The following is a 27,491-nucleotide window of genomic DNA, read 5'->3' on the forward strand; positions in this document are numbered from 1 at the left end:
CAAAACATTCTTTACATTTTGGGGGGGGGGGAGGGGGGGGGGGCTGTCGAAAGGCCACACATGACCGCTAGGATCTAAGTCTAAAGAGTTCTTAGCTATGTTATGATCATCCACATTTGCCTCTCTACATTCGTAATAGAATGTAATATACCATTTGTTGCAAGCAACTTCCTAATTTTCACAATAATCTTAGCGTTTGCTCTCCAGAGATGTCCCACCATTGACGAATCACATGCAATGACCACCAATGCAATATGAAGACCTTGCCCCAAGAACAAGGCTTCCTAGCACGCCATGGCCTCACCACAGGCTGGATCAATGACGCCTTTTAAGTTGATGGTTTGGTTGATGTGGATGATCTAAACAACTTTGTTTGTGGCTAGTTATTTTTTGTTGGAGTGTGAAAGTGGGATGGGGTATAGATATCCCCCATATAGGAATGCAAACCAATGACTTTCACGAACATTTGTATAATGAGAATAAAGCCTAGTGTTATTATTAATAAAGTAACAAAGGTTAGTGTGTTTTGGGCCACGTAGACGGTGTGGACATGTAGAATGTAGTTACAGATGTAAAAAAAGTCAATATCTCGTTCTCTTGGTCCATAGATGGGGCGTCCTATCCGATGGATGAATGAGGAGCCTCGGTCTGCACCCGTACCCCATGTAATATGTAATAATTCAGCGTTTTGTTGAAAATTTTGCTTTCCTAGGTGGAGGATTAGCCTTAGGAGGCGGCACATTCAGCCTTTAGTTGTACCATGATGTTTTTTTCATGTTTATGTGTTGTTACTTTTTCATGGTGGAATCCGACCCTGTTCTAGAATTGTATGAAAAAAGGACACCAATAGCCAGTTGATGTTTCCTGAAGGGTGACCCGAGCAAACGAGTGTGCGCTTTGGATGGCTCTCACGAGGGAACAAATTGTTCCCTTAAAAACACATCTTCCCTCCTCGTCCACACCCTCTTTGCCATGCTATAGAAGAGAAATTGCAATGCTATGACAATGTTATCAACAGAAAAATTGACATGTTGCCATGCTTGCGACATGGAAGAATTGTCGTGCTACTATTCAGTAATTGTCATGCTGTCACAGTAGGATTGTCATGCTTGCGATATAGAAGAATTGTCATGCTACAGTTCAGTAATTGCCATGCTGTCAGAATAGGATTGCCATGGTACAGGAAAAAAAAGAATTGCCATGCTACAAGATAGAGATTAGTCATCCTACAATATAGAAAACTCCCATGCCACAAGATAAAGATTTGCCATGCTACAATATAAAGAATTGTCATGCTACAAGATAGAAATTTGCCATGCGGCTGCTAGAGAATTGCGGTGGGACAATGTAAAATGTTGCCATGCCATGTTTAAATAAAAAAGTTGTCATGCTATAACAAATATAGCTGCTATGTCCAAAAAACAATAACGCACTTTGCCAGGCTATAGCACTGGCAGTGTGTAAAAACTAAAAAACACAGAATTGTCATGTTGTAGCTGACATAGTTGTCACGGCTAAAAAGCCTAAAAAGTAAGATTTGTTGTGCTCTATATAACCACTTGTTCAAGTTTTAGAAATAAATTCGGCATTTGTTCTAAGGGGGTTTCTGCGGTTAACCATTCAGTCATTCTCAGTCGTTCCTGTGGAGGGTGGCAGGAGCCAACGGTTTGAGATTCGCGTGCGGGATCCGATGTAATAGTTGAAGGCGTTCGCTCGAAATCGGTCGTTATCTGACGTCAGGTCAATAGCCTTTAGAAACAAAAAAAAAATCACATATATTTCGCTGATAACATGTACTCCTGGTGGTGCCGGCATGGGAGTCGATCTCGCCAGAAATAGCTTGAGCAGTACAAATCAATCCGACCGAGAGATGTATAATCCTGGTTGTTGGAGGTAAAATCCAGACACGGTCTTATGTCAGAGCAGTGCAGTTTGCGGCTCTGCCATCGCCGACGCGTTATACAATCCTCTGAGCAGCGCCTGGGCGATGAACCTGTTGGCAGCGTCGGTGAAGTGGATGCCGTCCCACGAGAGGAACTCGGACGGGTCAGAGCTCCCCGTCGAGTCCGGCGTGCCGCAGAACGCCGCCATGTCGAAGTGGTACGGCCCAGCGCCGCCGCCGCAGAACGCGGCCAACGGCCTGTCGCCGAAACCTCCACGCCCCAAGTAAAACCAGTAAAACCAGTAAAATCAGTGATGTCAGGATGAATGAACTACAAAAGGCGGTGGTTGTCAGTTATATTGCGCGTGCAGGCACCGTATTTGCCGGGCGAGGCGACGAGGTTGGCGATGGGGCTGTAGATGTCGGCGTAGAAGAGGGTGGTGCCGGGGTGGCTCCGCCGGAGCTCGCGGAGCATGCGGTTCAGCGCGCGGTTGTGCAGCTGAGCGACCTCGTTGAAGCCCGTGATGCAGCCGGACTCCCCGTGCGCGTCGCCGGGGAAGAGGGCGAGCAGCTCCGGCTCGCACCCCAGCGGGATCATCCCCGTCACCAGCACCGTCCTCGCACCGGCGGCGATCACGGCCTGCGTAAACGATGCACAGTTGGTCCGCGCTTCTGTTATGCTGGTGGTTGGGTCGAAAGGGTTCACTGCTTACGTTCAGCGCCGAGCGGGTGACGCCGACGATGTCCGGCACCAAGCTCGCCGCGAACTCGGCTGTGCGGTTGCTGAATAGCGCGAAGATGTAGTCGTTTACTCCGATCTCTCCGAAGTAGAAGACGGAGCTCGCCATGATATTGCTCTCTTCTTCTGTAGCATGCACAAAAGGTAGCAGTAACAGGATTAAACGGAGGGTCAAAATAGTTTCCACCATTTTTTTATTACTTTTCGCAGTGAAATGCATCCAACTATCACCTCCCCACCTCACTTCGTGTATAAATCCGACAGTAGAATTCACAGTTGTCTTTTCTTGAAAGAGAGGCAAAAAGAATATTGGAGGACGACTTCCATGGAGGACTTTAAAAAAATAAATCACAAATCAAAATTTTGAAGTTTCAAAAAATTCTGCAAAAATAATTCTACGTGTTCATATGGATGTATTTTTTATGTGTATACAGTCTAACGATGAACTACATTATGATAAGAGCTACACAAAAAGGACAAACACGTGCAATTTTCTTAATAGTGAACAGTACATGTACTGTTCACTAATTTCAAAATCACGAATTTGTCTTTTTAGTGTAGCTCTCACCATAATGTATAGCATCTTCAAATTTTGTACACATGCAGTATGCATCCATATAAACATGTGTGATTTTTTTTTAGATTTTTTTGAAACTTCAAAAATGTGATTTTTTTTTAAAAAAAGAGTCCCTCATGGCGGTCGTCCGTCAATGACATTTAGCGATTGAATCTTGGCCTCTACATCAGCTGATGCATACATCCAATTTGATTAGAGCCGATGCAAGATATTGAGCCCAAAGTCATTAACAAGTAAGGTACATAGCAAAAGCAACTATGTCAAAACCATTACAAAATATGAATGTAACACCTAGAACTAAGCCGACTTTTTCCGGAGCAACGCCTTCAGGAAGGATAAGCGCCCTGCTACCGCCATCGTCACAAACCCAACACCTTCATCAAGATAACAACACAAGTTCGCCGCTGGTGAGCCCAACCAGCAAAGGCCGGAACAAGGGTTTTCACCTAGGACATGAAGTGCGTTCCAAACACCATATTGACAACGGTTCTTCTGACAACCACAACTGTTTGTGCTCCACGCTTGGCCAAAAAAATGGCCTCTCAACAAGAAAATTCTACTATCGTAACATGAAAGAACTCAAGTGTTTTGCCCCTGTGAGGACCCAATTCCTAAGCATTCGTCTTGATGTTTGTGATGATGATTGTGGGAAATGTCGATTTATTGCGGAAGACCCATGCATTCCTTTATTCCATAACTCCTATGTGACAAGCATAACGAGCGAGGCGCTGACCTTCCTCGTATGGCCAGGTTATAGGAGCGTGAACCTCCACCACTTATGGACCGAAGCCAAGCGTCCCCAGTATGAAATAGCTAGTTCAGGTGCATTGAGAAAACAACGGTCCAAATTCTTAGCGACTATCAACACTTGAAGAAGATTTGCGTTGCAGACTCCGGCTCCATCTTTCAAAGCTAGCAGAGACCACATTTTGGCCATCCGGACCTTTGTAGGCGGTCAGCAGTCCAGACCATATTATTAATGAGATGCCATACAAAGAACTTACACTTGGGTGGCGCTGAGTTATTCCAAATAGTCAACACGATGATGGTGGAGACCGCCCCCTCAAACTGCGCATTTGTACAGTTGGTAGTGAAGTTCCAGGTGATGTCGCCCTTAACTCCGTCCTGAAGGTGCACAACATGAAGTTGGGCCAGCAGAGTGTAGAATTTTTGGATATGGGCAACGGAGAGGCCATCATACATGTCTATCCAGGGGATACTAGCAAGGTCATGTAAAGCGTCTTGATCAGAGGCATTGTTCTTCTTAGAAGTGTGGAAAATGGCAAGGCATTGACTTTGGTCTTGGTGCCATCGAGCCATGGGAAGTGCCAAAATTTGGCCATACATCTGTTACCAATAGTGATGGTGGTTGCTAAGGTCCATGCCGGTGCTATCATATGGTGTGCACAAGCCAACCCATGCCCTATCGGGCTCCTTCCATTCATACCAAGGCCGCCGTAAACAAAGTGCCCTCGCATACCTACGAGATTGATAACACCAAGGGACCCAACCGCTTAGTTATGCACACCACCTTCAAATTCCAATTTACTTTGCACTGGCCCCGGAAACCTTGTCCAAGCCCACCCAAAAAAGCATGCTCAATCTTCTCGAAGGCACTCACGATTTCCTCCGGAGGCCCCAACGCAGTAATATGGTAGGTTGCAATTGAAGTGAGCACTACCTTGACCAAGGCCATTATGCCAGCTGCCGGGATGAGCTACCCCTAAGAAAGCACAAGCTTCTCGGTCTCCTTATCAACCAGGTGTTGGAGGTCCACCTTCCTAAGGCGGTGAATCGACAAGGGTAGGCCTAGATATCTGAGTGCGAAGGTTGAACGTCTAGCCGGAAAGATCTCGAGGACGGAGTCGAGGTCAATGTCCCCACATCTAGTCGGAGCTACAAGGCTCTTCTCAAGGTTGGTAACTATGACAACCTCCCTGAAGCCGACAAGTATGGAGGTGAGGTGTCGGATATCCTCCTTAATGGGGGCGACAAAAATGGTGGCAGCATTAACATATAGGGAAGTGCGGATGAAAGCAAATGTCCCACCAATGGAGTGCGAAAGGCCACACCGATTGGCAATGTCGAGGTGGTTATGGATTAAATCAATTGTCAGGACAAAAAGAAGCGTCGACAGAAGGTCTGCCAAAGGCCCCGGCCGTGTTGAATGGGACCTCTCAGCACGCCCTTGAGCATGACCTCAAGGTGGTAGAGCAAAGAAGGCAGCAAGCATGTTCGTGATTCTGGTGGCAAAACTTCGTCGACAGAGGAGCTGAACTCAAGAGTCCCAATGAACTGAGTCGAAGGTCTTCTTCATGTCGATCTTAAAAAGGAGAGAGGCCTTTTTGTTGCGGTGCATTTTTTCCTTGCCAGGTTACACACATAGATGAAATTATCATGGGTACTTCTAGACTTTATGAAAGCACTTTGAGACTGGGAGATGAGCGTATGGACGAAGGGACAAGCTATGAAGCCATAATCTTCGCCACAATCTTTGCAACTACATGAACAGGGCTGATGGGTCTGAAATCAGAGATGCTTTCGGCCCCGTCCTTCTTAGGGAGCAACACAATGTTGATGGTATTAACTCACTAAAAGTGTTCGACACGGAGGTTAGAGAAGCTATGAGTAACCGCATGGCATTAGATTTTATTGTCTCCTAACATGACCTAAATAAGGCACCGGTGAAACCATCCGGACGCGGCGCCTAGTTTGTTAAAATTTGCACACTTTTAAGGTTGTAAAAAGTAAATGGTGTGCATTTTTTGGTGGAGGGATGTACAAAAGGTTGAGACTAGCAAGAATGCAAAAACAGAATACATTTCTACACCATCAAGAAAATGTCTGTCATTTTCATAGAAGTACTTCTACCCGCTAATATCTATGGTCGTATGCATCGTTCTGATGCAGAGGCCAAAGGTTATCCTCCCTTTCAAAAAAAACTTCTACCTGCAGCATATAAATATCTGATTTATCCCAAAACATCTCCTCATGATGAATGTGAGGGATTATAAGGGCATCTTCAACGCCGACCTGTAAACCTCCCACAACTGTCCGGACCGCGAAAGCCATCCAACGCGGTCCTGTATCGGTCCGCAGAGCGGTCCATACATGATTTCTCCCGCAAACCGGAGATAAAAGTGGGGGAGGTTTGTGGGAGTCCGGATCAATCCCAGGCCCGTTTCTGACCACCTTGGCCCACCAAATACCCCTCACCCCTCCCGCGTGTTTTCGATCGGCACCGCTCCAGAGCATCTGGGCCCGCATTCATGCCCGCCTAGAGCGGACGCGACCGCTCATGGCGCCGGCATTGAAGCGGCATGCCGGTCGAGAGAGCGCCGCCCGCTCCGCTTCCCAGTGCAGGCGACTGCCGCACATTCAAATGACACAATGGTCGCCTGTCCATCCGTCTGTTGTCCCCATTGATGGCATGAGGTTGCCTAGGCATCTCCTCCGGTGCCACTCGTCCGTTTATCTGCCGTCCATCAGTGCTATATAAACAGCTGCCCCGGTGCCTCGGCCATAGCCACAGTTATCCCTCTCCACACTACTCCCCATCATGGATCCATCCGTGGCCAAAGCTCTTTGGGATGGACTGATGTCGGAGCAGAAGAAGGCCATGGCCGCCATTGCTGCCGACTGGCAGGCAAAGGACATGCAAATGGGGGACGCCTTCGATGACGAGCCAACTAAAGGAAATATGCCCTGGAGGCAATAATAAAGTTATTTATTTATTTCCTTATTTCATGATAAATGTTTATTATTCATGCTAGAATTGTATTAACCGGAAACATAATACATGTGTGAATACATAGACAAACATAGTGTCACTAGTGTGCCTCTACTTGACTAGCTCATTGATCAAAGATGGTTAAGTTTCCTAAACCATAGACATGAGTTGTCATTTGATCAATGGGATCACATCATTAGGAGAATGATGTTATTGACTTGACCCATTCCGTTAGCTTAGCACTTGATCGTTTTTGTTTACTGCTATTGCTTTCTTCATGACTTATACATGTTCTTATGACTATGAGATTATGCAACTCCTGAATACCAGAGGAACACTTTGTGTGCTACCAAACATCACAACATAACTGGATGATTGTAAAGGTGCTCTACAAGTGTCTCCGATGGTACTTGTTGAGTTGGCATAGATCAAGATTAGGATTTGTCACTCCGACTGTCGGAGAGGTATCTCTGGGCCCTCTCGGTAATACACATCACTATAAGCCTTGCAAGCAATACAACTAATGAGTTAGTTGAGGGATAGTGCATTACGGAACGAGTAAAGAGACTTGCCGGTAACGAGATTGAACTAGGTATTGGGATACCGATGATCGAATCTCAGGCAAGTACCATACCGATGACAAAAAGAACAACGTATAGTGTTATGCGGTTTGACCGATAAAGATCTTCATAGAATATGTAGGAAACAATATGAGCATCCAGGTTCCAATATTGGTTATTGACCGGAGACATGTCTCGGTCATGTCTACATAGTTTTCGAACCCGTAGGGTCCGCACGCTTAAAGTCTTGTGACGATCGGTTTTATGAGTTTATATGTTTCGATGTACCGAAGGTAGTTCAGAGTCCCAGATATGATCACGGACATGACAAGGAGTCTCGAAATGGCCGAGACATCAAGATTGATATATTGGCAGCCTACATTTGGACATCCGAAGAGTTCCGGGTAAAATCGGGATTTTACCGGAGTACCGGAGGGGTTACTGGAACCCTCTGGTGGCTAATGGGCCTTGTTGGGGCATAAGGGAAAGAGAGAGGGGCCGGCATAGGGCAGGCAGCGCGCCCCCTCCCTCTGGTCCGAATTGGACTAGGAGAGGGGGGCGCCCCCCTTTCCTTCTCTTTCTTCCCCTTCCTTTCCCCCTCCTAGTAGGAGTATGAAAGGGAGGAATCCTACTCCTACTAGGTGGAGGATTCCTCCTCCTGGCGCACCAACAAGGGCCGGCCGGCCTCCCCCTTGCTCCTTTATATACAGGGGCAGGGGGCACCTCTAGACACACAAGTTGATCACAAAGATCTCTCCCAGCCGTGTGTGGTGCCCCCTCCACCATAATCCACCTCGGTCATACTGTAGCGGTGTTTAGGTGAAGCCCTGCTATGGTAGCTTCATCAACATCGTCACCACGCCGTCGTGCTAACTAAACTCTTCCCCGAGCTCTACTGGATCGTGAGTTCGCGGGACGTCACCGAGCTGAATGTGTGCTGAACGCGGAGGTGCCGTACGTTCGATACTGAGGATCGGTCGATCGTGAAGACGTACGACTACATCAACCGCGTTGTCATAACGCTTCCGCTTAACGGTCTACGAGGGTACGTGGACGACACTCTCCCCTCTCGTTGCTATACATCACCATGATCCTGCGTGTGCGTAGGAAAATTTTGAAATTACTACGTTCCCCAACAGTGGCATCCGAGCCAGGTTTTATGCGTAGATGTTATATGCACGAGTAGAACACAAGTGAGTTGTGGGCGATACAAGTCATACTGCTTACCAACATGTCATACTTTGGTCCGGCGGTATTGCTGGATGAAGCGGCCCGGACCGACATTACGCGTACGCTTACGCGAGACTGGTTCTACCGACGTGCTTTGCACATAGATGGCTGGCAGGTGTCAGTTTCTCCAACTTTAGTTGAACCGAGTGTGGCTACGCCCGGTCCTTGATAAGGTTAAAACATCATTAACTTGATGAACTATTGTTGTGATTTTGATGCGTAGGTAAGAACGGTTCTTGCTCAGCCCGTAGCAGCCAGGTAAAACTTGCAACAACAAAGTAGAGGACGTCTAACTTGTTTTTGCAGGGCATGTTGTGATGTGATATGGTCAAGACATGATGCTATATTTATTGTATGAGATGATCATGTTTTGTAACGGAGTTATCGGCAACTAGCAGGAGCCATATGGTTGTCGCTTTATTGTATGCAATGCAATCGCCCAATAATTGCTTTACTTTATCACTAAGCGATAGCGATAGTGGTAGAAGCAATAGTTGGCGAGACGACAACGATGCTACGATGGAGATTAAGGTGTCGCACCGGTGACGGTGGTGATCATAACGGTGCTTCGGAGATGGAGATCACAAGCATAAGATGATGATGGCCATATCATATCACTTATATTGATTGCATGCGATGTTTATCCTTTATCTATCTTATTCTGCTTTGTTTGACGGTAGCATTATAAGATGATCTCTCACTAAATTTCAAGATAAAAGTGTTCTCCCTGAGTATGCACCGTTGCCAAAGTTCGTCGTGCCGAGACACCACGTGATGATCGGGTGTGATAAGTTCTACGTCCATCTACAACGGGTGCAAGCCAGTTTTGCACACGCAGAATACTCGGGGTTAAACTTGACGAGTCTAGCATATGCATATATGGCTTCGGAACACTGAGACCGAAAGGTCGAACGTGAATCATATAGTAGATATGATCAACATAGTGATGTTCTCCATTGAAAACTACTCCATTTCACGTGATGATCGGTTATGGTTTAGTTGATATGGATCACGTGATCACTTAGATGATTAGAGGGATGTCTATCTAAGTGGGAGTTCTTAAGTAATATGATTAATTGAACTTAAATTTATCATGAACTTAGTACCTGATAGTATTTTGCTTATCTATGTTGTTGTAGATAGATGGCCCGTGCTGTTGTTCCATTGAATTTTAATGCGTTCCTTGAGAAAGCAAAGTTGAAAGATGATGGTAGAAATTACACAGACTGGGTCTCTAACTTGAGGATTATCCTCATTGCTGCACAAAAAAATTACGTTTTGGAAGCACCGCTAGGTGCCAGGCCTGCTGCAGATGCTGCTGATGACGTTAAGAACGTCTGGCAGAGTAAAGCTGATGACTACTCGATAGTTCAGTGTGAAGGAAATATGCCCTAGAGGCAATAATAAAGTTATTATTTATTTCCTTATATCATGATAAATGTTTATTATTCATGCTAGAATTGTATTAACCGGAAACATAATACATGTGTGAATACATAGACAAACAGAGTGTCACTAGTATGCCTCTACTTGACTAGCTCGTTAATCAAAGATGGTTATGTTTCCTAACCATGGACAAAGAGTTGTTATTTGATTAACGGGATCACATCATTAGTTGAATGATCTGATTGACATGACCCATTCCATTAGCTTAGCACCCGATCGTTTAGTATGTTGCTATTGCTTTCTTCATGACTTATACATGTTCCCATGACTATGAGATTATGTAACTCCCGTGTGCCGGAGGAACACTTTGTGTGCTACCAAACGTCACAACGTAACTGGGTGATTATAAAGGTGCTCTACAGGTGTCTCCAAAGGTACATGTTGGGTTGACGTATTTCGAGATTAGGATTTGTCACTCCGATCGTCGAAGAGGTATCTCTGGGCCCTCTCGGTAATGCACATCACTTAAGCCTTGCAACTAATGAGTTAGTTGCGGGATGATGTATTACAGAACGAGTAAAGAGACTTGCCGGTAACGAGATTGAACTAGGTATTGGATACCGACGATCGAATCTCGGGCAAGTAACATACCGATGACAAAGGGAACAACGTATGTTGTTATGCGGTCTGACCGATAAAGATCTTCGTAGAATATGTAGGAGTCAATATGGGCATCCAAGTCCCGCTATTGGTTATTGACCGGAGACGTGTCTCGGTCATGTCTACATTGTTCTCGAACCGTAGGGTCCGCACGCTTAAAGTTACGATGACAGTTTCATTATGAGTTTATGTATTTTGATGTACCGAAGGTTGTTCGGAGTCCCGGATGTGATCACGGACATGACGAGGAGTCTCGAAATGGTCGAAACATAAAGATCGGTATATTGGAAGCTTATATTTGGACATCGGAATCGTTCCGGGTGAAATCGGCATTTTACCGGAGTACCGGGGGGTTACCGGAACCCCCCGGGGGATTATTGGGCCTACATAGGCCTTGAGGGAGAAGAGAGAGGGAGGCAAGAGGTGGCCGCGCGCCCCTCCCCTTCCTAGTCTGAATAGGACAAGGGAAGGGGGGCGGCGCCCCCCCTTTCCTTCCCCTCTTCCTCCTCTTTCCCCCCTTCTCCTTCTCCAACTAGGAAAGAAGGGAGTCCTACTCCCGGTAGGAGCAGGACTCCCCCTGGCGCGCCCCGCCATGGCCGGCCGCCCCCTCCCCTTGGCTCCTTTATATACGGGGGCAGGGGGGCACCCTAGAACACACAAGTTGATTTTCGTGATCGTTCCTTAGCCGTGTGCGGTGCCCCCCTCCACGATATTACACCTCGATCATATTGTAGCGGTGCTTAGGTGAAGCCCTACGACGGTTAAACATCAAGATCGTCACCATGCCGTCGTGCTGACGAAACTTCTCCCCGAAGCTTTGCTGGATCGGAGCCCGGGGTGCGTCATCGAGCTGTACGTGTGTCAAGAACTCGGAGGTGCCGGAGTAACGGTGCTTGGATCGGTTGGACCGGGAAGACGTAAGACTAGTTCCTCTACGTTGCGTCAACGCTTCCGCTTCGGTCTACGAGGGTACGTAGACAACACTCTCCCTTCTCGTTGCTGTGCATCACCATGATCTTGCGTGTGCGTAGGAAATTTTTTGAAATTACTACGTTCCCCAACAGTGGCATCCGAGCCTAGGTTTTATGTGTTGATGTTATATGCACGAGTAGAACACAAGTGAGTTGTGGGCGATATAAGTCATACTGCTTACCAGCATGTCATACTTTGGTTCGGCGGTATTGTTGGACGAAGCGGCCCGGACCGACATTACGTGTACGCTTACGCAAGACCGGTTCTCCCGACGTGCTTTGCACATAGGTGGCTTGCGGGTGACAGTTTCTCCAACTTTAGTTGAACCGAGTGTGGCTACGCCCGGTCCTTGCGAAGGTTAAAACAGCACCAACTTGACAAACTATCATTGTGGTTTTGATGCGTAGGTAAGAATGGTTCTTGCTTAAGCCCGTAGCAGCCATGTAAAACTTGCAACAAACAAAGTAGAGGACGTCTAACTTGTTTTTGCAGGGCATGTTGTGATATGATATGGTCAAGACATGATGCTAAATTTTATTGTATGAGATGATCATGTTTTGTAACCGAGTTATCGGCAACTGGCAGGAGCCATATGGTTGTCGCTTTATTGTATGCAATGCAATCGCGCTGTAATGCTTTACTTTATCACTAAGCGGTAGCGATAGTCGTGGAAGCATAAGATTGGCAAGACGACAACGATGCTACGATGGAGATCAAGGTGTCGCGCCGGTGACGATGGTGATCATGACGGTGCTTCAGAGATGGAGATCACAAGCACAAGATGATGATGGCCATATCATATCACTTATATTGATTGCATGTGATGTTTATCTTTTATGCATCTTATCTTGCTATGATTGACGGTAGCATTATAAGATGATTTCTCACTAAATTATCAAGAAGTGTTCTCCCTGAGTATGCACCGTTGCCAAAGTTCGTCGTGCCCAGACACCACGTGATGATCGGGTGTGATAAGCTCTACGTCCATCTACAACGGGTGCAAGCCAGTTTTTGCACACGCAGAATACTCAGGTTAAACTTGACGAGCCTAGCATATGCAGATATGGCCTCGGAACACGGAGACCGAAAGGTCGAGCGTGAATCATATAGTAGATATGATCAACATAGTGATGTTCTGTTGGAAATATGCCCTAGAGGCAATAATAAATTGATTATTATTATATTTCCTTGTTCATGATAATCGTTTATTATCCATGCTAGAATTGTATTGATAGGAAACTCAGATACATGTGTGGATACATAGACAACACCATGTCCCTAGTAAGCCTCTAGTTGACTAGCTCATTGATCAATAGATGGTTACGGTTTACTAACCATGGACATTGGATGTCGTTGATAACGGGATCACATCATTAGGAGAATGATGTGATGGACAAGACCCAATCCTAAGCCTAGCACAAAGATCGTGTAGTTCGTATGCTAAAGCTTTACTAATGTCAAGTATCATTTCCTTAGACCATGAGATTGTGCAACTCCCGGATACCGTAGGAATACTTTGGGTGTGCCAAACGTCACAAAGTAACTGGGTGGCTATAAAGGTACACTACAGGTATCTCCGAAAGTGTCTGTTGGGTTGGCACGAATCGAGACTGGGATTTGTCACTCCGAGTGACAGAGAGGTATCTCTGGGCCCACTCGGTAGGACATCATCATAATGTGCACAATGTGATCAAGGAGTTGATCACGGGATGATGTGTTACGGAACGAGTAAAGAGACTTGCCGGTAACGAGATTGAACAAGGTATCGAGATACCGACGATCGAATCTCGGGCAAGTACAATACCGATAGACAAAGGGAATTGTATATGGGATTGATCGAATCCTCGACATCGTGGTTCATCCGATGAGATCATCATGGAACATGTGGGAACCAACATGGGTATCCAGATCCCGCTGTTGGTTATTGACCGGAGAACGTCTCGGTCATGTCTGCATGGTTCCCGAACCCGTAGGGTCTACACACTTAAGGTTCGATGACGCTAGGGTTATAAAGGAAGTTTGTATGTGGTTACCGAATGTTTTTCGGAGTCCCGGATGAGATCCCGGACGTCACGAGGAGTTCCGAAATGGTCCGAAGGTAAAGATTTATATATGGGAAGTCCTGTTTTGGTCACCGGAAAAGTTTCGGGTTTTATCGGTAACGTACCGGGACCACCGGGAGGGTCCCGAGGGTCCACCAAGTGGGGCCACCGGCCCCGGAGGGCTGCATGGGCCAAGTGTGGGAGGGGGCCAGCCCCAGGTGGGCTGGTGCGCCCCCCACAAGGGCCCAAGGCGCCTAAGGGGAGGAAGGGGGCAAACCCTAAGGGCAGATGGGCCCTATGGCCCATGCTCCCTGCGCCTCCCTCTCCTCCCCCCTTGGCCGCCTCCCTCAGATGGGATCTGGGGCTGCCGCACCCCTTGGGGTGGGAACCCTAAAGGGGGCACAGCCCCCTCCCCTCCCCCTATATATACTTGAGGCCTAGGGGATGCCCAACACGTGATTCGATCTCCCTCTTGGCGCAGCCCTACCTCTCTCCCTCCTCCTCTTCTGCGGTGCTTGGCGAAGCCCTGCAGGATTGCCACTCTCCTCCACCATCACCACGCCGTTGTGCTGCTGCTGGAAGGAGTCTTCCTCAACCTCTCCTTCTCCCCTTGCTGGATCAAGGCGTGTGTGACGTCACCGGGCTGCATGTGTGTTGAACGCGGAGGTGCCGTCCGTTCGGCACTTGGTCATCGGTGATTTGGATCACGACGAGTACGACTCCATCAACCCCGTTCACTTGAACGCTTCCGCTTAGCAATCTACAAGGGTATGTAGATGCACTCTTCTTCTCCTCGTTGCTAGTTTCTCCAAATATAGATCTTGGTGACACGTAGGAAAATTTTGAATTTCTGCTACGTTCCCCAACAGTGGCATCATGAGCTAGGTCTATTGCGTAGATTCTATGCACGAGTAGAACACAAAGTAGTTGTGGGCGTTGATTTTGTTCAATATGCTTACCGTTACTAGTCCAATCTTGTTTCGACGGTATTGTGGGATGAAGCGGCCCGGACCAACCTTACACGTACGCTTACGTGAGACCGGTTCCACCGACTGACATGCACTAGTTGCATAAGGTGGCTGGCGGGTGTCTGTCTCTCCCACTTTAGTCGGATCGGATTCGATGAAAAGGGTCCTTATGAAGGGTAAATAGCAATTGGCATATCACGTTGTGGTCTTTGCGTAGGTAAGAAACGTTCTTGCTAGAAACCCATAGCAGCCACGTAAAACATGCAAACAACAATTAGAGGACGTCTAACTTGTTTTTGCAGGGTATGCCATGTGATGTGATATGGCCCAAAGGATGTGATGAATGATACATGTGATGTATGAGATGATCATGTTCTTGTAATAGGAATCACGACTTGCATGTCGATGAGAATGACAACCGGCAGGAGCCATAGGAGTTGTCTTAATTTATTTATGACCTGCGTGTCAACATAAACGTCATGTAATTACTTTACTTTATTGCTAACCGTTAGCTGTAGTAGTAGAAGTAATAGTTGGCGAGACAACTTCATGAAGACACGATGATGGAGATCATGATGATGGAGATCATGGTGTCATGCCGGTGACGATGATGATCATGGAGCCCCGAAGATGGAGATCAAAAGGAGCAAAGTGATGATGGCCATATCATGTCACTATTTGATTGCATGTGATGTTTATCATGTTTTTGCATCTTATTTGCTTAGAACGACGGTAGTAAATAAGATGATCCCTCATTAAAATTTCAAGAAAGTGTTCTCCCTAACTGTGCACCGTTGCGAAAGTTCGTCGTTTCGAAGCACAACGTGATGACCGGGTGTGATAGATTCTTACGTTTGAATACAACAGGTGTTGACGAGCCTAGCACGTACAGACATGGCCTCGGAACACATGCGAAACACTTAGGTTAACTTGATGAGCCTAGCATGTACAGACATGGCCTCGGAACACAAGAGACCGAAAGTTCGAGCATGAGTCGTATAGAAGATACGATCAGCATGAAGATGTTCACCGATGATGACTAGTCCGTCTCATGTGATGATCGGACACGGCCTAGTTGACTCGGATCATGTAATCATTTAGATGACTAGAGGGATGTCTATCTGAGTGGGAGCTCATAAGATGAACTTAATTATCCTGAACATAGTCAAAAGGTCTTCGCAAATTATGTCGTAGCTCGCGCTTCAGTTCTACTGTTTAGTTATGTTCCTAGAGAAAATTTAGTTGAAAGATGGTAGTAGCAATTATGCGGACTAGGTCCGTAAACTGAGGATTGTCCTCATTGCTTCATAGAAGGCTTATGTCCTTAATGCACCACTCAGTGTGCTGAACCTCGAACGTCGTCTGTGGATGTTGCGAACATCTGACATACACGTTTTGATGACTACATGATAGTTCAGTGCGTAATGCTAAATGGTTTAGAATTGAGGCACCAAAGACGTTTTTGAAACATCGCAGAACATATGAGATGTTCCAAGGACTGAAATTGGGATTTCAGGCTCGTGCCCACGTCAAGAGGTATAAGACCTCCGACGATTTTCTTAGCCTGCAACTAAGGGAGAAAAGCTCAATTGTTGAGCTTGTGCTCAGATTGTCTGAGTACAACAATCATTTGAATCGAGTGGGAGTTGATCTTCCAGATGAGATAGTGATGTTTCTCCGAAGTCATTACCACCAAGCTGCTAGAGCTTCGTGATGAACTATGATATATCAGGGACATATATGATGATCCTTGAGATATTCGCGATGTTTGACACCACAAAAGTGGAAATCAAGAAGGAGCATCAATTGTTGATGGTTGGAGAAACCACTAGTTTCAATAAGGGCAAGGGCAAGAAGGGATACTTCATGAAACGGCAATTCAGCTGCTGCTCTAGTGAAGAAACCCAAGGTTGAACCCAAACCCGAGACTAAGTGCTTCTGTAATAAGGGGAACAACCACTGGAGCAGAATTACCCTAGATACTTGGTAGATGAGAAGGCTGGCAAGGTCGATAGAAGTATATTGGATATACATTGTGTTGATGTGCACTTTACTAGTACTCCTAGTAGCACCAGGGTATTAGATACCGGTTCGGTTGCTAAGTGTTAGTAACTCGAAATAAAAGCTACGGAATAAACAGAGACTAGCTAAAGGTGAGCTGACGATATGTGTTGGAAGTGTTTCCAATATTGATATGATCAAGCATCGCACGCTCCCTCTACCATCGAGATTGGTGTTAAACCTAAATAATTGTTATTTGGTGTTTGCGTTGAGCATCGACATGATTGGATTATGTCTATCGCGACACGGTTATTCATTTAAGGAGAATAATGGTTACTCTGTTTATTTGAATAATACCTTCAATGGTCTTGCACCTAAAATGAATGGTTTATTGAATCTCGACCGTAGTGATACACATGTTCATGCCAAAAGATATAAGATAGTAATGATAGTACCACCTACTTGTGGCACTGCCACGTAAGTCATATCGGTATAAAATGCATGAAGAAGCTCCATGTTGATGGATCGTTGGGCTCACTCGTTTTGAAAGTTTGAGACATACGAACCATGTCTATTGGTGTATATGCATGAAGAAACTCCATGCAAATGGACCGTTTGGACTCACTTGATTTTGAATCACTTGAGACATGCAAATCATACCACATGGGCAAGATGACTGAAAGCCTCATTTTCAGTAAAATGGAACTAGAAAGCAACTTGTTGGAAGTAATACATTTTGATGTGTGCAGTCCAATGAGTGCCGAGGCGTGTAGTGGATATCGTTATGTTCTTACTTCACAGATGATTTGAGTAGATGTTGAGTATATTTACTTGATGAATCACGAGTCTGAATTATTGAAAGGTTCAAGTAATTTTAGGGTGAAGGTGAGAGATCGTCATGACAAGAGGATAAAATGTCTATGATATGATCATAGAGATGAATATCTGAATTACGAGTTTGGCACAGAATTAAGACATTGTGGAAATTGTTTCACATCTAATACAGCCTGGAACACCATAGTGTGATGGTGTGTCCGAACATCATAACTGCACCCTATTGGATATGATGCATACCATGATGTCTCTTATCGAATTACCACAATAGTTTATGGGTTAGGCATTAGAGACAACCACATTCACTTTAAATAGGGCACCACATAATTCCGATGAGATGACACTGTATGAACTATGGTTTAGAGAAACCTAAGCTGTCATTTCTTAAAAGTTTGGGGCTGCGACACTTATGTGAAAAAGTTTCAGGCTGATAAGCTCAAACCCGAAGCGGATAAATGCATCTTCATAGGACACCCAAAAACAGTTGGGTATACCTCCTGTCTCAGATCCGAAAGCAATAAGGGATTGTTTCTAGAATCGGGTCCTTTCTCGAGGAAAAGTTTCTCTCGAAAGAATTGAGTGGGAGGATGGTGGAGACTTGATGAGGTTATTGAACCGTCTCTTCAACTAGTGTGTGGCAGGACACAGGGAGTTGTTCCTGTGGCACCTACACCAATTGAAGTGGAAGCTTATGATAGTGATCATGAAACTTCAGATCAAGTCACTACCAAACCTCGTAGGATGACAAGGATGAGTACTACTTCAGAGTGGTACGTAATCCTGTCTTGGAAGTCATGTTGCTAGACAACAATGAACCTACGAGCTATGGAGAAGCGATGGTGGGCCTGGATTCCGATAAATGGCTCGAGGCCATAAAATCCGAGAGAGGATCCATGTATGAAAACAAAGTGTAGACTTTGGCAGAACGGCTCGATGGTCGTAAGGCTGTTGAGTACAGATGGATTTTAAAAGGAAGACGGACAATGATGGTAAGTATCACCATTAAGAAAGCTCGATTTGTCGTTAAGATGTTTTCCGACAAGTTCAAGGAGTTGACTACGATGAGACTTTCTCACTCGTAGTGATGCTAAGAGTCTATTGGAATTATATTAGCGATTACTGCATTATTTATTAAATCTTGCAGACAGGATGAAAAAAACATTGTTTCCTCGACGTTTTTATTGAGGAAAGGTTGTATGTGATACAACCGGAAGGTTTTGTCAATCCTGAAAGATGCTAATAAGTATGCAAAGCTCCAGCAATCCTTCTAAGGACTGGAGTAAGCATCTCGGAGTTGGAATGTATGCTTTGATGAGATGATCAAAGATTTTGGGTGTATACAAAGTTTATGAGAAACTTGTATTTCCAAAGAAGTGAGTGGGAGCACTATAGAATTTCTGATGAGTATATGTTGTTAACATATTGTTGATCGGAAATGATGTAGAATTTCTGGAAAGAATGCAGAGTTATTTGAAAAGTGTTTTTCGATGGAAAACCTGGATTAGGCTACTTGAGTATTGAGCATTTAGATCTATAAGGATAGATCAAAACGCTTAATAGTACTTTCAAATGAATACATACCGTGACAAGATTTTGAAGAAGTTCAAAATGGATCGGAAAAGAAGGAGTTCTTGGCTGTGTTATAAGGTGTGAACATTGAGTAAGACTCGAAACCTGACCACGACAGAAAGGATGAAGGTCGTCCCCTATGCTTAAGACATAGGCTCTACAGTATGCTATGCTGTGTACCGCACCTGAAGTGTGCCTTGCCATGAGTCAGTCAAGGGGTACAAGAGTGATCCAAGAATGGATCACAGGACAGCGGTCAAAGTTATCCTTAGTAACTAGTGGACTAAGGAATTTTCTCGATTATGGAGGTGGTAAAAGAGTTCGTCTTAAAGGGTTACGCCGATGCAAACTTTGACACTAATCCAGATTATTCTGAGTAGTAAACTGGATTCGTATAGTAGAATAGTTATTTGGAATAGCTCCAAATGTAGCATAGTAGTTGCATCTATAAGATGACATGGAAATTTGCAAAGTACATACGGATCTGAATGTTGCAGACCCGTTGACTGAAACCTCTCTCACAAGCATAACATGATCAAACCCAGAACTCTTGGGTGTTAGTCACATGGGGATGTGACCTTGAGTGTTAATCACATATCGATGTGAACTGGATTATTGACTCTAGTGCAAGTGGGAGACTGTTGGAAATATGCCCTAGAGGCAATAATAAATTGATTATTATTATATTTCCTTGTTCATGATAATCGTTCATTATCCATGCTAGAATTGTATTGATAGGAAACTCAGATACATGTGTGGATACATAGACAACACCATGTCCCTAGTAAGCCTCTAGTTGACTAGCTCGTTGATCAATAGATGGTTATGGTTTCCTAACCATGGACATTGGATATCGTTGATAACGGGATCACATCATTAGGAGAATGATGTGATGGACAAGACCCAATCCTAAGCCTAGCACAAAGATCGTGTAGTTCGTATGCTAAAGCTTTACTAATGTCAAGTATCATTTCCTTAGACCATGAGATTGTGCAACTCCCGGATACCGTAGGAATACTTTGGGTGTGCCAAACGTCGCAAAGTAACTGGGTGGCTATAAAGGTACACTACAGGTATCTCCGAAAGTGTCTGTTGGGTTGGCACGAATCGAGACTGGGATTTGTCACTCCGTGTGACGGAGACGTATCTCTGGGCCCACTCGGTAGGACATCATCATAATGTGCACAATGTGATCAAGGAGTTGGTCACGGGATGATGTGTTACTGAACGAGTAAAGAGACTTGCCGGTAATGAGATTGAACAAGGTATCGAGATACCGACGATCGAATCTCGGGCAAGTACAATACCGATAGACAAAGGGAATTGTATACGGGATTGATCGAATCCTCGACATCGTGGTTCATCCGATGAGATGATCGTGGAACATGTGGGAACCAACATGGGTATCCAGATCCCGCTGTTGGTTATTGACCGGAGAACGTCTCGGTCATGTCTGCATGGTTCCCGAACCCGTAGGGTCTACACACTTAAGGTTCGATGACGCTAGGGTTATAAAGGAAGTTTGTATGTGGTTACCGAATGTTGTTCGGAGTCCCGGATGAGATCCCAGATGTCACGAGGAGTTCCGGAATGGTCCGGAGGTAAAGATTTATATATGGGAAGTCCTGTTTTGGTCACCGGAAAAGTTTCGGATTTTATCGATAACGTACCAGGACCACCGGGAGGGTCCCGGGGGTCCACCAAGTGGGGCCACCGGCCCCGGAGGGCTGCATGGGCCAAGTGTGGGAGGGGGCCAGCCCCAGGTGGGTTGGTGCCCCCCCACAAGGGCCCAAGGCGCCTAAGGGGAGGAAGGGGGCAAACCCTAAGGGCAGATGGGCCCTAAGGCCCATGCTCCCTGCGCCTCCCTCTCCTCCCCCCTTGGCCGCCTCCCTCAGATGGGATCTGGGGCTGCCGCACCCCTTGGGGTGGGAACCCTAAAGGGGGCACAGCCCCCTCCCCTTCCCCTATATATACTTGAGGCCTAGGGGCTGCCCAACACGCGATTCGATCTCCCTCTTGGCGCAGCCCTACCTCTCTCCCTCCTCCTCTTCTGCGGTGCTTGGCGAAGCCCTGCAGGATTGCCACGCTCCTCCACCATCACCACGCCGTTGTGCTGCTGCTGGAAGGAGTCTTCCTCAACCTCTCCTTCTCCCCTTGCTGGATCAAGGCGTGGGAGACGTCACCGGGCTGCATGTGTGTTGAACGCGGAGGTGCCGTCCGTTCGGCACTTGGTCATCGGTGATTTGGATCACGGTGAATACGACTCCATCAACCCCGTTCACTTGAACGCTTCCGCTTAGTGATCTACAAGGGTATGTAGATGCACTCTTCTTCCCCTCGTTGCTAGTTTCTCCATAGATAGATCTTGGTGACACGTAGGAAAATTTTGAATTTCTGCTACGTTCCCCAACATGTTCACCATTGAAAGCTACTCCATTTCACGTGATGATCGGTTATGGTTTAATTGATTTGGATCACGTGATCACTTAGAGGATTAGAGGGATGTCTATCTAAGTGGGAGTTCTTAAGTAATATGATTAATTGAACTTAAATTTATCATGAACTTAGTCCTGGTAGTATTTTGCAAATTATGTTGTAGATCAATAGCTCGCGTTGTTGCTTCCCTGTGTTTATTTTGATATGTTCCTAGAGAAAAATTGTGTTGAAAGATGTTAGTAGCAATGATGCGGATTGGATCCGTGATCTGAGGTTTATCCTCATTGCTGCACAGAAGAATTATGTCCTTGATGCACCGCTAGGTGACAGACCTATTGCAGGAGCAGATGCAGACGTTATGAATGTTTGGCTAGCTCAATATGATGACTACTTGATAGTTTAGTTCACCATGCTTAACGGCTTAGAATCGGGACTTCAAAGACGTTTTGAACGTCATGGACCATATGAGATGTTCCAGGAGTTGAAGTTAATATTTCAAGCAAATACCCGAGTTGAGAGATATGAAGTCTCCAACAAGTTCTATAGCTAAAAGATGGAGGAGAATCTCTCAACTAGTGAGCATGTGCTCAGATTGTCTGGTTACTACAATCGCTTGAATCAAGTGGGATTTAATCTTCCAGATAAGATAGTGATTGACAGAATTCTCTAGTCACCATCACCAAGTTAGTAGAACTTCGTGATGAACTATAGTATGCAAGGGATGACGAAAACGAATCCCGAGCTTTTCATGATGATGAAATCGATGAAGGTAGAAATCAAGAAAGAGCATCAAGTGTTGATGGTTGACAAGATCACTAGTTTCAAGAAAAGGGCAAAAGGAAAAAGGGGAACTTCAAGAAAAACAGCAAGCAAGTTGCTGCTCATGTGAAGAAGCCCAAGTCTGGTCCTAAGCCTGAGACTAAGTGCTCCTACTGCAAAGGGACTGGTCACTGGAAGCGGAACTACCCCAAGTGATTGGCCGATAAGAAGGATGGCAAAGTGAACATAAGTATATTTGATATACATGTTATTGATGTGTACTTTACTAGTGTTTATAGCAACCCCTCAGTATTTGATGCTAGTTCAGTTGCTAAGAGTAGTAACTCGAAACAGGAGTTCTAGAATAAACAGAGACTAGTTAAGGGTGAAGTGACGATGTGTGTTGGAAGTAGTTCCAAGATTGATATGATCATCATCGCACACTCCCCTATATTTTCGGGATTAGTGTTGAACCTAAATAAATGTTATTTGGTTTTTTCGTTAAGCATGAATATGATTTGATCATGTTTATTGCAATACGGTTATTCATTAAAGTCAGAGAATAATTGTTGTTCTGTTTACATGAATAAAATCTTCGATGGTCATACACCCAATGAAACAAGTTCATTGGATCTCGATCATAGTGATACACATATTCATAATATTGAAACCAAAAGATGCAAAGTTAATAATGATAGTGCAACTTATTTGTGGCACTGCCGTTTAAGTCATATCTGTGTAAAGCGCATGAAGAAACTCCATGCTGATGGGCTTTTGGAATCACTTGATGCTTGCGAACCATGCCTTATGGGCAAGATGACTAAAACGCCGTTCTCCGGAACAATGAAGCAAGCAACAGATTTGTTGGAAATCATACATACTGATGTATGTGGTCCGATGAATATTAAGGCTTGCAGCAGGTATCATTATTTTCTGACCTTCACAGATGATTTGAGCAGATATGGGGATATCTACTTGATGAAACATAAGTCTGAAACATTTGAACATTTCAAAGAATTTCAGAGTGAAGTGGAAAATCATCGTGACAAGAAAATAAAAGTTTCTACGATATGATCGCAGAGGTAAAATATTTGAGTTACAAGTTTGTCCTTCAATTAAAATAATGTGAAATAGTTTCACTACTCACGCCACCTGGAACACCATAGTGTAATGGTGTGTTCGAACGTCATAACCGTACTTTATTAGATATAGTGCGATCTATGATGTCTCTTACCGATCTACCACTATCGTTTTGGGGTTATGCATTAGAGACAGCTGCATTCACGTTAAATAGGGCACCGTCTAAATCCGTTGAGACGACACCGTGTGAACTATGGTTTGGCAAGAAACCTAAGCTGTCGTTTCTTAAAGTTTGGAGTTGCGATGATTATGTGAAAAAGTTTCATCTCGATAAGCTCAAACTCAAATCGGAGAAATATGTCTTCATAGGATATCCAAAAGGAGACACTTGGGTACACCTTCTATCACAGAATCGAAGGCAAGACATTCGTTGCTAAGAATGGATCCTTTCTAGAGAAGGAGTTTCTCTCGAAAGAAGTGAGTGGGAGGAAAGTAGAAAACTTGATAAGGTAATTGTACCTTCTCCCTTATTGGAAAATAGTTCATCACAGAATTCAGTTCCTGTGACTACTACACCAATTAGTGAGGAAGCTAATGATGATGATCATGTAACTTCAGATCAAGTTACTACCGAATCTCGTAGGTAAACCAGAGTGAGATTCGCACCAGAGTGGTACGATAATCCTATTCTAGAGGTCATGTTACTTGACCATGACGAACCTACGAACTATGAGGAAGTGATGATGAGCCCAGATTCTGATAAATGGCTTGAGGCCATGAAATCTGAGATAGGATCCATGTATGAGAACAAAGTGTGGACTTTGGTGGACTTGCCCGAGGATCGGCAATCCATTGATAATAAATGGATCTTCAAGAGGAAGACGGACACGGATAGTAGTGTCACTATCTACAAAGCTAGAATTGTCGCAAAAGGTTTTCGACAAGTTCAAGGTGTTGACTACGATGAGAGTTTCTCACTCGTATCTATGCTTAAGTCTGTCCGAATCATGTTAGCAATTGCCGCATTTTATGAAATCTGGCAAATGGATAAACAAAACTGCATTCCTTAATGAGTTTATTAAAGAAGAGTTGTATGTGATGCAACAAGATGGTTTTGTCAATCCTAAAGGTGCTAACAAAATATGCAAGCTCTAGTGATCCATTTATGGACTGGTGCAAGCATCTCGGAGTTGGAATATACGCTTTGATAAGTTGATCAAAGCATATAGTTTTATACAGACTTGCGGTGAAGCCTGTATTTACAAGAAAGTGAGTGGGAGCACTACAACATTTCTGATAAGTATATGTGAATGACATATTGTTGATCGGAAATAATGTAGAATTATTCTGCAAAGCATAAAGGAGTGTTTGAAAGGAGTTTTTCAAAGAAATACCTCGGTGAAGCTGCTTACATATTGAGTATCAAGATCTATAGAGATAGATCAAGACGCTTGATAAGTTTTTCCAATGAGTACATACCTTGACAAGATTTTGAAGTAGTTCAAAATGGAACAGTCAAAGAAAAAGTTTCTTGCCTGTGTTACAAGGTGAGAAGTTGAGTAAGACTCAAAGCCCGACCATGGCAGAAGATAGAAAGAGAATGAAAGTCATTCCCTATGCCTCAGTCATAGGTTCTATAAAGTATGCCATGCTGTGTACCAGATCTATTGTATACCATACACTGTGTTAAGAGAGGGAGTACAATAGTGATCTAGGAGTAGATCAATGGACAGCGGTCAAAATTATCCTTACTGGAATAAGGATATGTTTCTCGATTACGGAGGTGACAAAAGGTTCGTCGTAAAGGGTTACGTCGATGCAAGTTTTGACACTGATCCAGATGACTCTAAGTCTCAATCTGGATACATATTGAAAGTGGGAGCAATTAGCTAGAGTAGCTCCATGCAGAGCATTGTTGACATAGAAATTTGCAAAATACATGCGGATCTGAATATGACAGACCTGTTGACTAAACTTCTCTCACAAGCAAAACATGATCACTTTTTGGGTCTTAATCACATAGCGATGTGAACTAGATTATTGAATCTAGTAAACCCTTTGGGTGTTAGTCACATGGAGATGTAAACCAATCACATAAAGATGTGAACTATTGATGTTAAATCACATGGCGATGTGATCTAGATTATTGACTCTAGTGCAAGTGGGAGACTGAAGGAAATATGCCCTAGAGGCAATAATAAAGTTATTTTTTATTTCCTTATATCATGATAAATGTTTATTATTCATGCTAGAATTGTATTAACCGGAAACATAATACATGTGTGAATAAATAGACAAACAGATTGTCACTAGTATGCCTCTACTTGACTAGCTCGTTGATTAAAGATGGTTATGTTTCCTAACCATAGACATGAGTTGTCATTTGATTAACGGGGTCACATCATTAGGAGAATGATGTGATTGACATGACCCATTCTGTTAGCTTAGCACACGATCGTTTAGTATGTTGCTATTGCTTTCTTCATGACTTATACATGTTCCCATGACTATGAGATTATGTAACTCCCGTGTGCCGGAGGAACAGTTTGTGTGCTACCAAACGTCACAACGTAACTGGGTGATTATAAAGGTGCTCTACAGGTGTCTCCAAAGGTACATGTTGGGTTGACGTATTTCGAGATTAGGATTTGTCACTCCGATCGTCGGAGAGGTATCTCTGGGCCCTCTCGGTAATGCACATCACTTAAGCCTTGCAAGCATTGCAACTAATGCGTTAGTTGTGGGATGATGTATTACAGAACGAGTAAAGAGACTTGCCGGTAACAAGATTGAACTAGGTATTGGATACCGACGATCGAATCTCGGGCAAGTAACATACCGATGACAAAGGGAACAACGTATGTTGTTATGCGGTCAGACCGATAAAGATCTTCGTAGAATATGTAGGAGCCAATATGGGCATCCAGGTCCCGCTATTGGTTATTGACCGGAGACGTGTCTCGGTCATGTCTACATTGTTCTCGAACCGTAGGGTCCGCATGCTTAAAGTTACGATGACAGTTTCATTATGAGTTTATGTATTTTGATGTACCGAAGGTTGTTCGGAGTCCCGGATGTGATCACGGACATGACGAGGAGTCTCGAAATGGTCGAGACATAAAGATCGGTATATTGGAAGCTTATATTTGGACATCGGAATCGTTCCGGGTGAAATCGGCATTTTACCGGAGTACCAGGGGGTTACCGGAACCCCCCGGGGGGTTATTGGGCCTACATAGGCCTTGAGGGAGAAGAGAGAAGGAGGCAAGAGGTGGCCGCGCGCCCCTCCCCTTCCTAGTTCGAATAGGACAAGGGAAGGGGGCGGCGCCCCCCCTTTCCTTCCCCTCTTCCTCCTCTTTCCCCCCTTCTCCTTCTCCAACTAGGAAAGAAGGGAGTCCTACTCCCGGTAGGAGTAGGACTCCCCCCTGGCGCGCCCCTCCTTGGACGGCCGCCCCCTCCCTTTGGCTCCTTTATATACGGGGGCAGGGGGCACCCTAGAACACACAAGTTGATCTTCGTGATCGTTCCTTAGCCGTGTGCGGTGCCCCCCTCCACGATATTACACCTCAATCATAGTGTAGCGGTGCTTAGGCGAAGCCCTACGACGGTTAAACATCAAGATCGTCACCACGCCGTCGTGCTGACGAAACTCCTCCCCGAAGCTTTGCTGGATCGGAGCCCGGGGTGCGTCATCGAGCTGTACGTGTGTCAAGAACTCGGAGGTGCTGGAGTAACGGTGCTTGGATCGGTTGAACCGGGAAGACGTACGACTACTTCCTCTACGTTGCGTCAATGCTTCCGCTTCGGTCTACGAGGGTACGTAGACAACAGTCTCCCTTCTCGTTGCTGTGCATCACCATGATCCTGCGTGTGCGTAGGAATTTTTTTGAAATTACTACGTTCCCCAACACAGTGTGCCATGCTTTACGGCTTAGAACCGAGACTTCAACGACGTTTTGAACGTCATGGAGCATATGAGGTGTTCCAAGAGTTGAAGTTAATATTTCAAGCAAATGCCCAGATTGAGAGATATGAAGTCTCCAATAATTCTATAGCTGCAAGATGG

The 27,491-nt window shown here is 45.0% G+C and overlaps 1 protein-coding gene across 2 annotated transcripts in view; it reads right to left on the minus strand.

The window, feature by feature from the left end:
* Nucleotides 1-1,917: 1,917 nt before the first annotated feature.
* The window catches only part of LOC125512423 (GDSL esterase/lipase At2g27360-like), a 41,959-nt gene continuing 16,385 nt past the window's right edge, over nucleotides 1,918-27,491 (minus strand). The window contains exons 3-5 of one of the 2 annotated variants that reach the window (XM_087528458.1): nucleotides 2,596-2,744; nucleotides 2,258-2,522; nucleotides 1,918-2,153 (exon numbers count right to left, since the gene is read on the minus strand). In XM_087528458.1, coding sequence (XP_087384584.1) covers nucleotides 1,918-2,153; nucleotides 2,258-2,522; nucleotides 2,596-2,744 — 650 coding nt within the window. Of the gene's footprint in view, nucleotides 2,154-2,257; nucleotides 2,523-2,595; nucleotides 2,748-27,491 lie in introns of both variants that reach the window. The other variant, XM_087528457.1, reaches the window with a different exon arrangement.

This window comes from Triticum urartu, chromosome 6A (genome assembly GCF_056163025.1).
Source record: "Triticum urartu cultivar PI428250 chromosome 6A, HENAU_Tu73, whole genome shotgun sequence".
In the NCBI taxonomy this organism is placed as follows: Eukaryota; Viridiplantae; Streptophyta; class Magnoliopsida; order Poales; family Poaceae; genus Triticum; species Triticum urartu.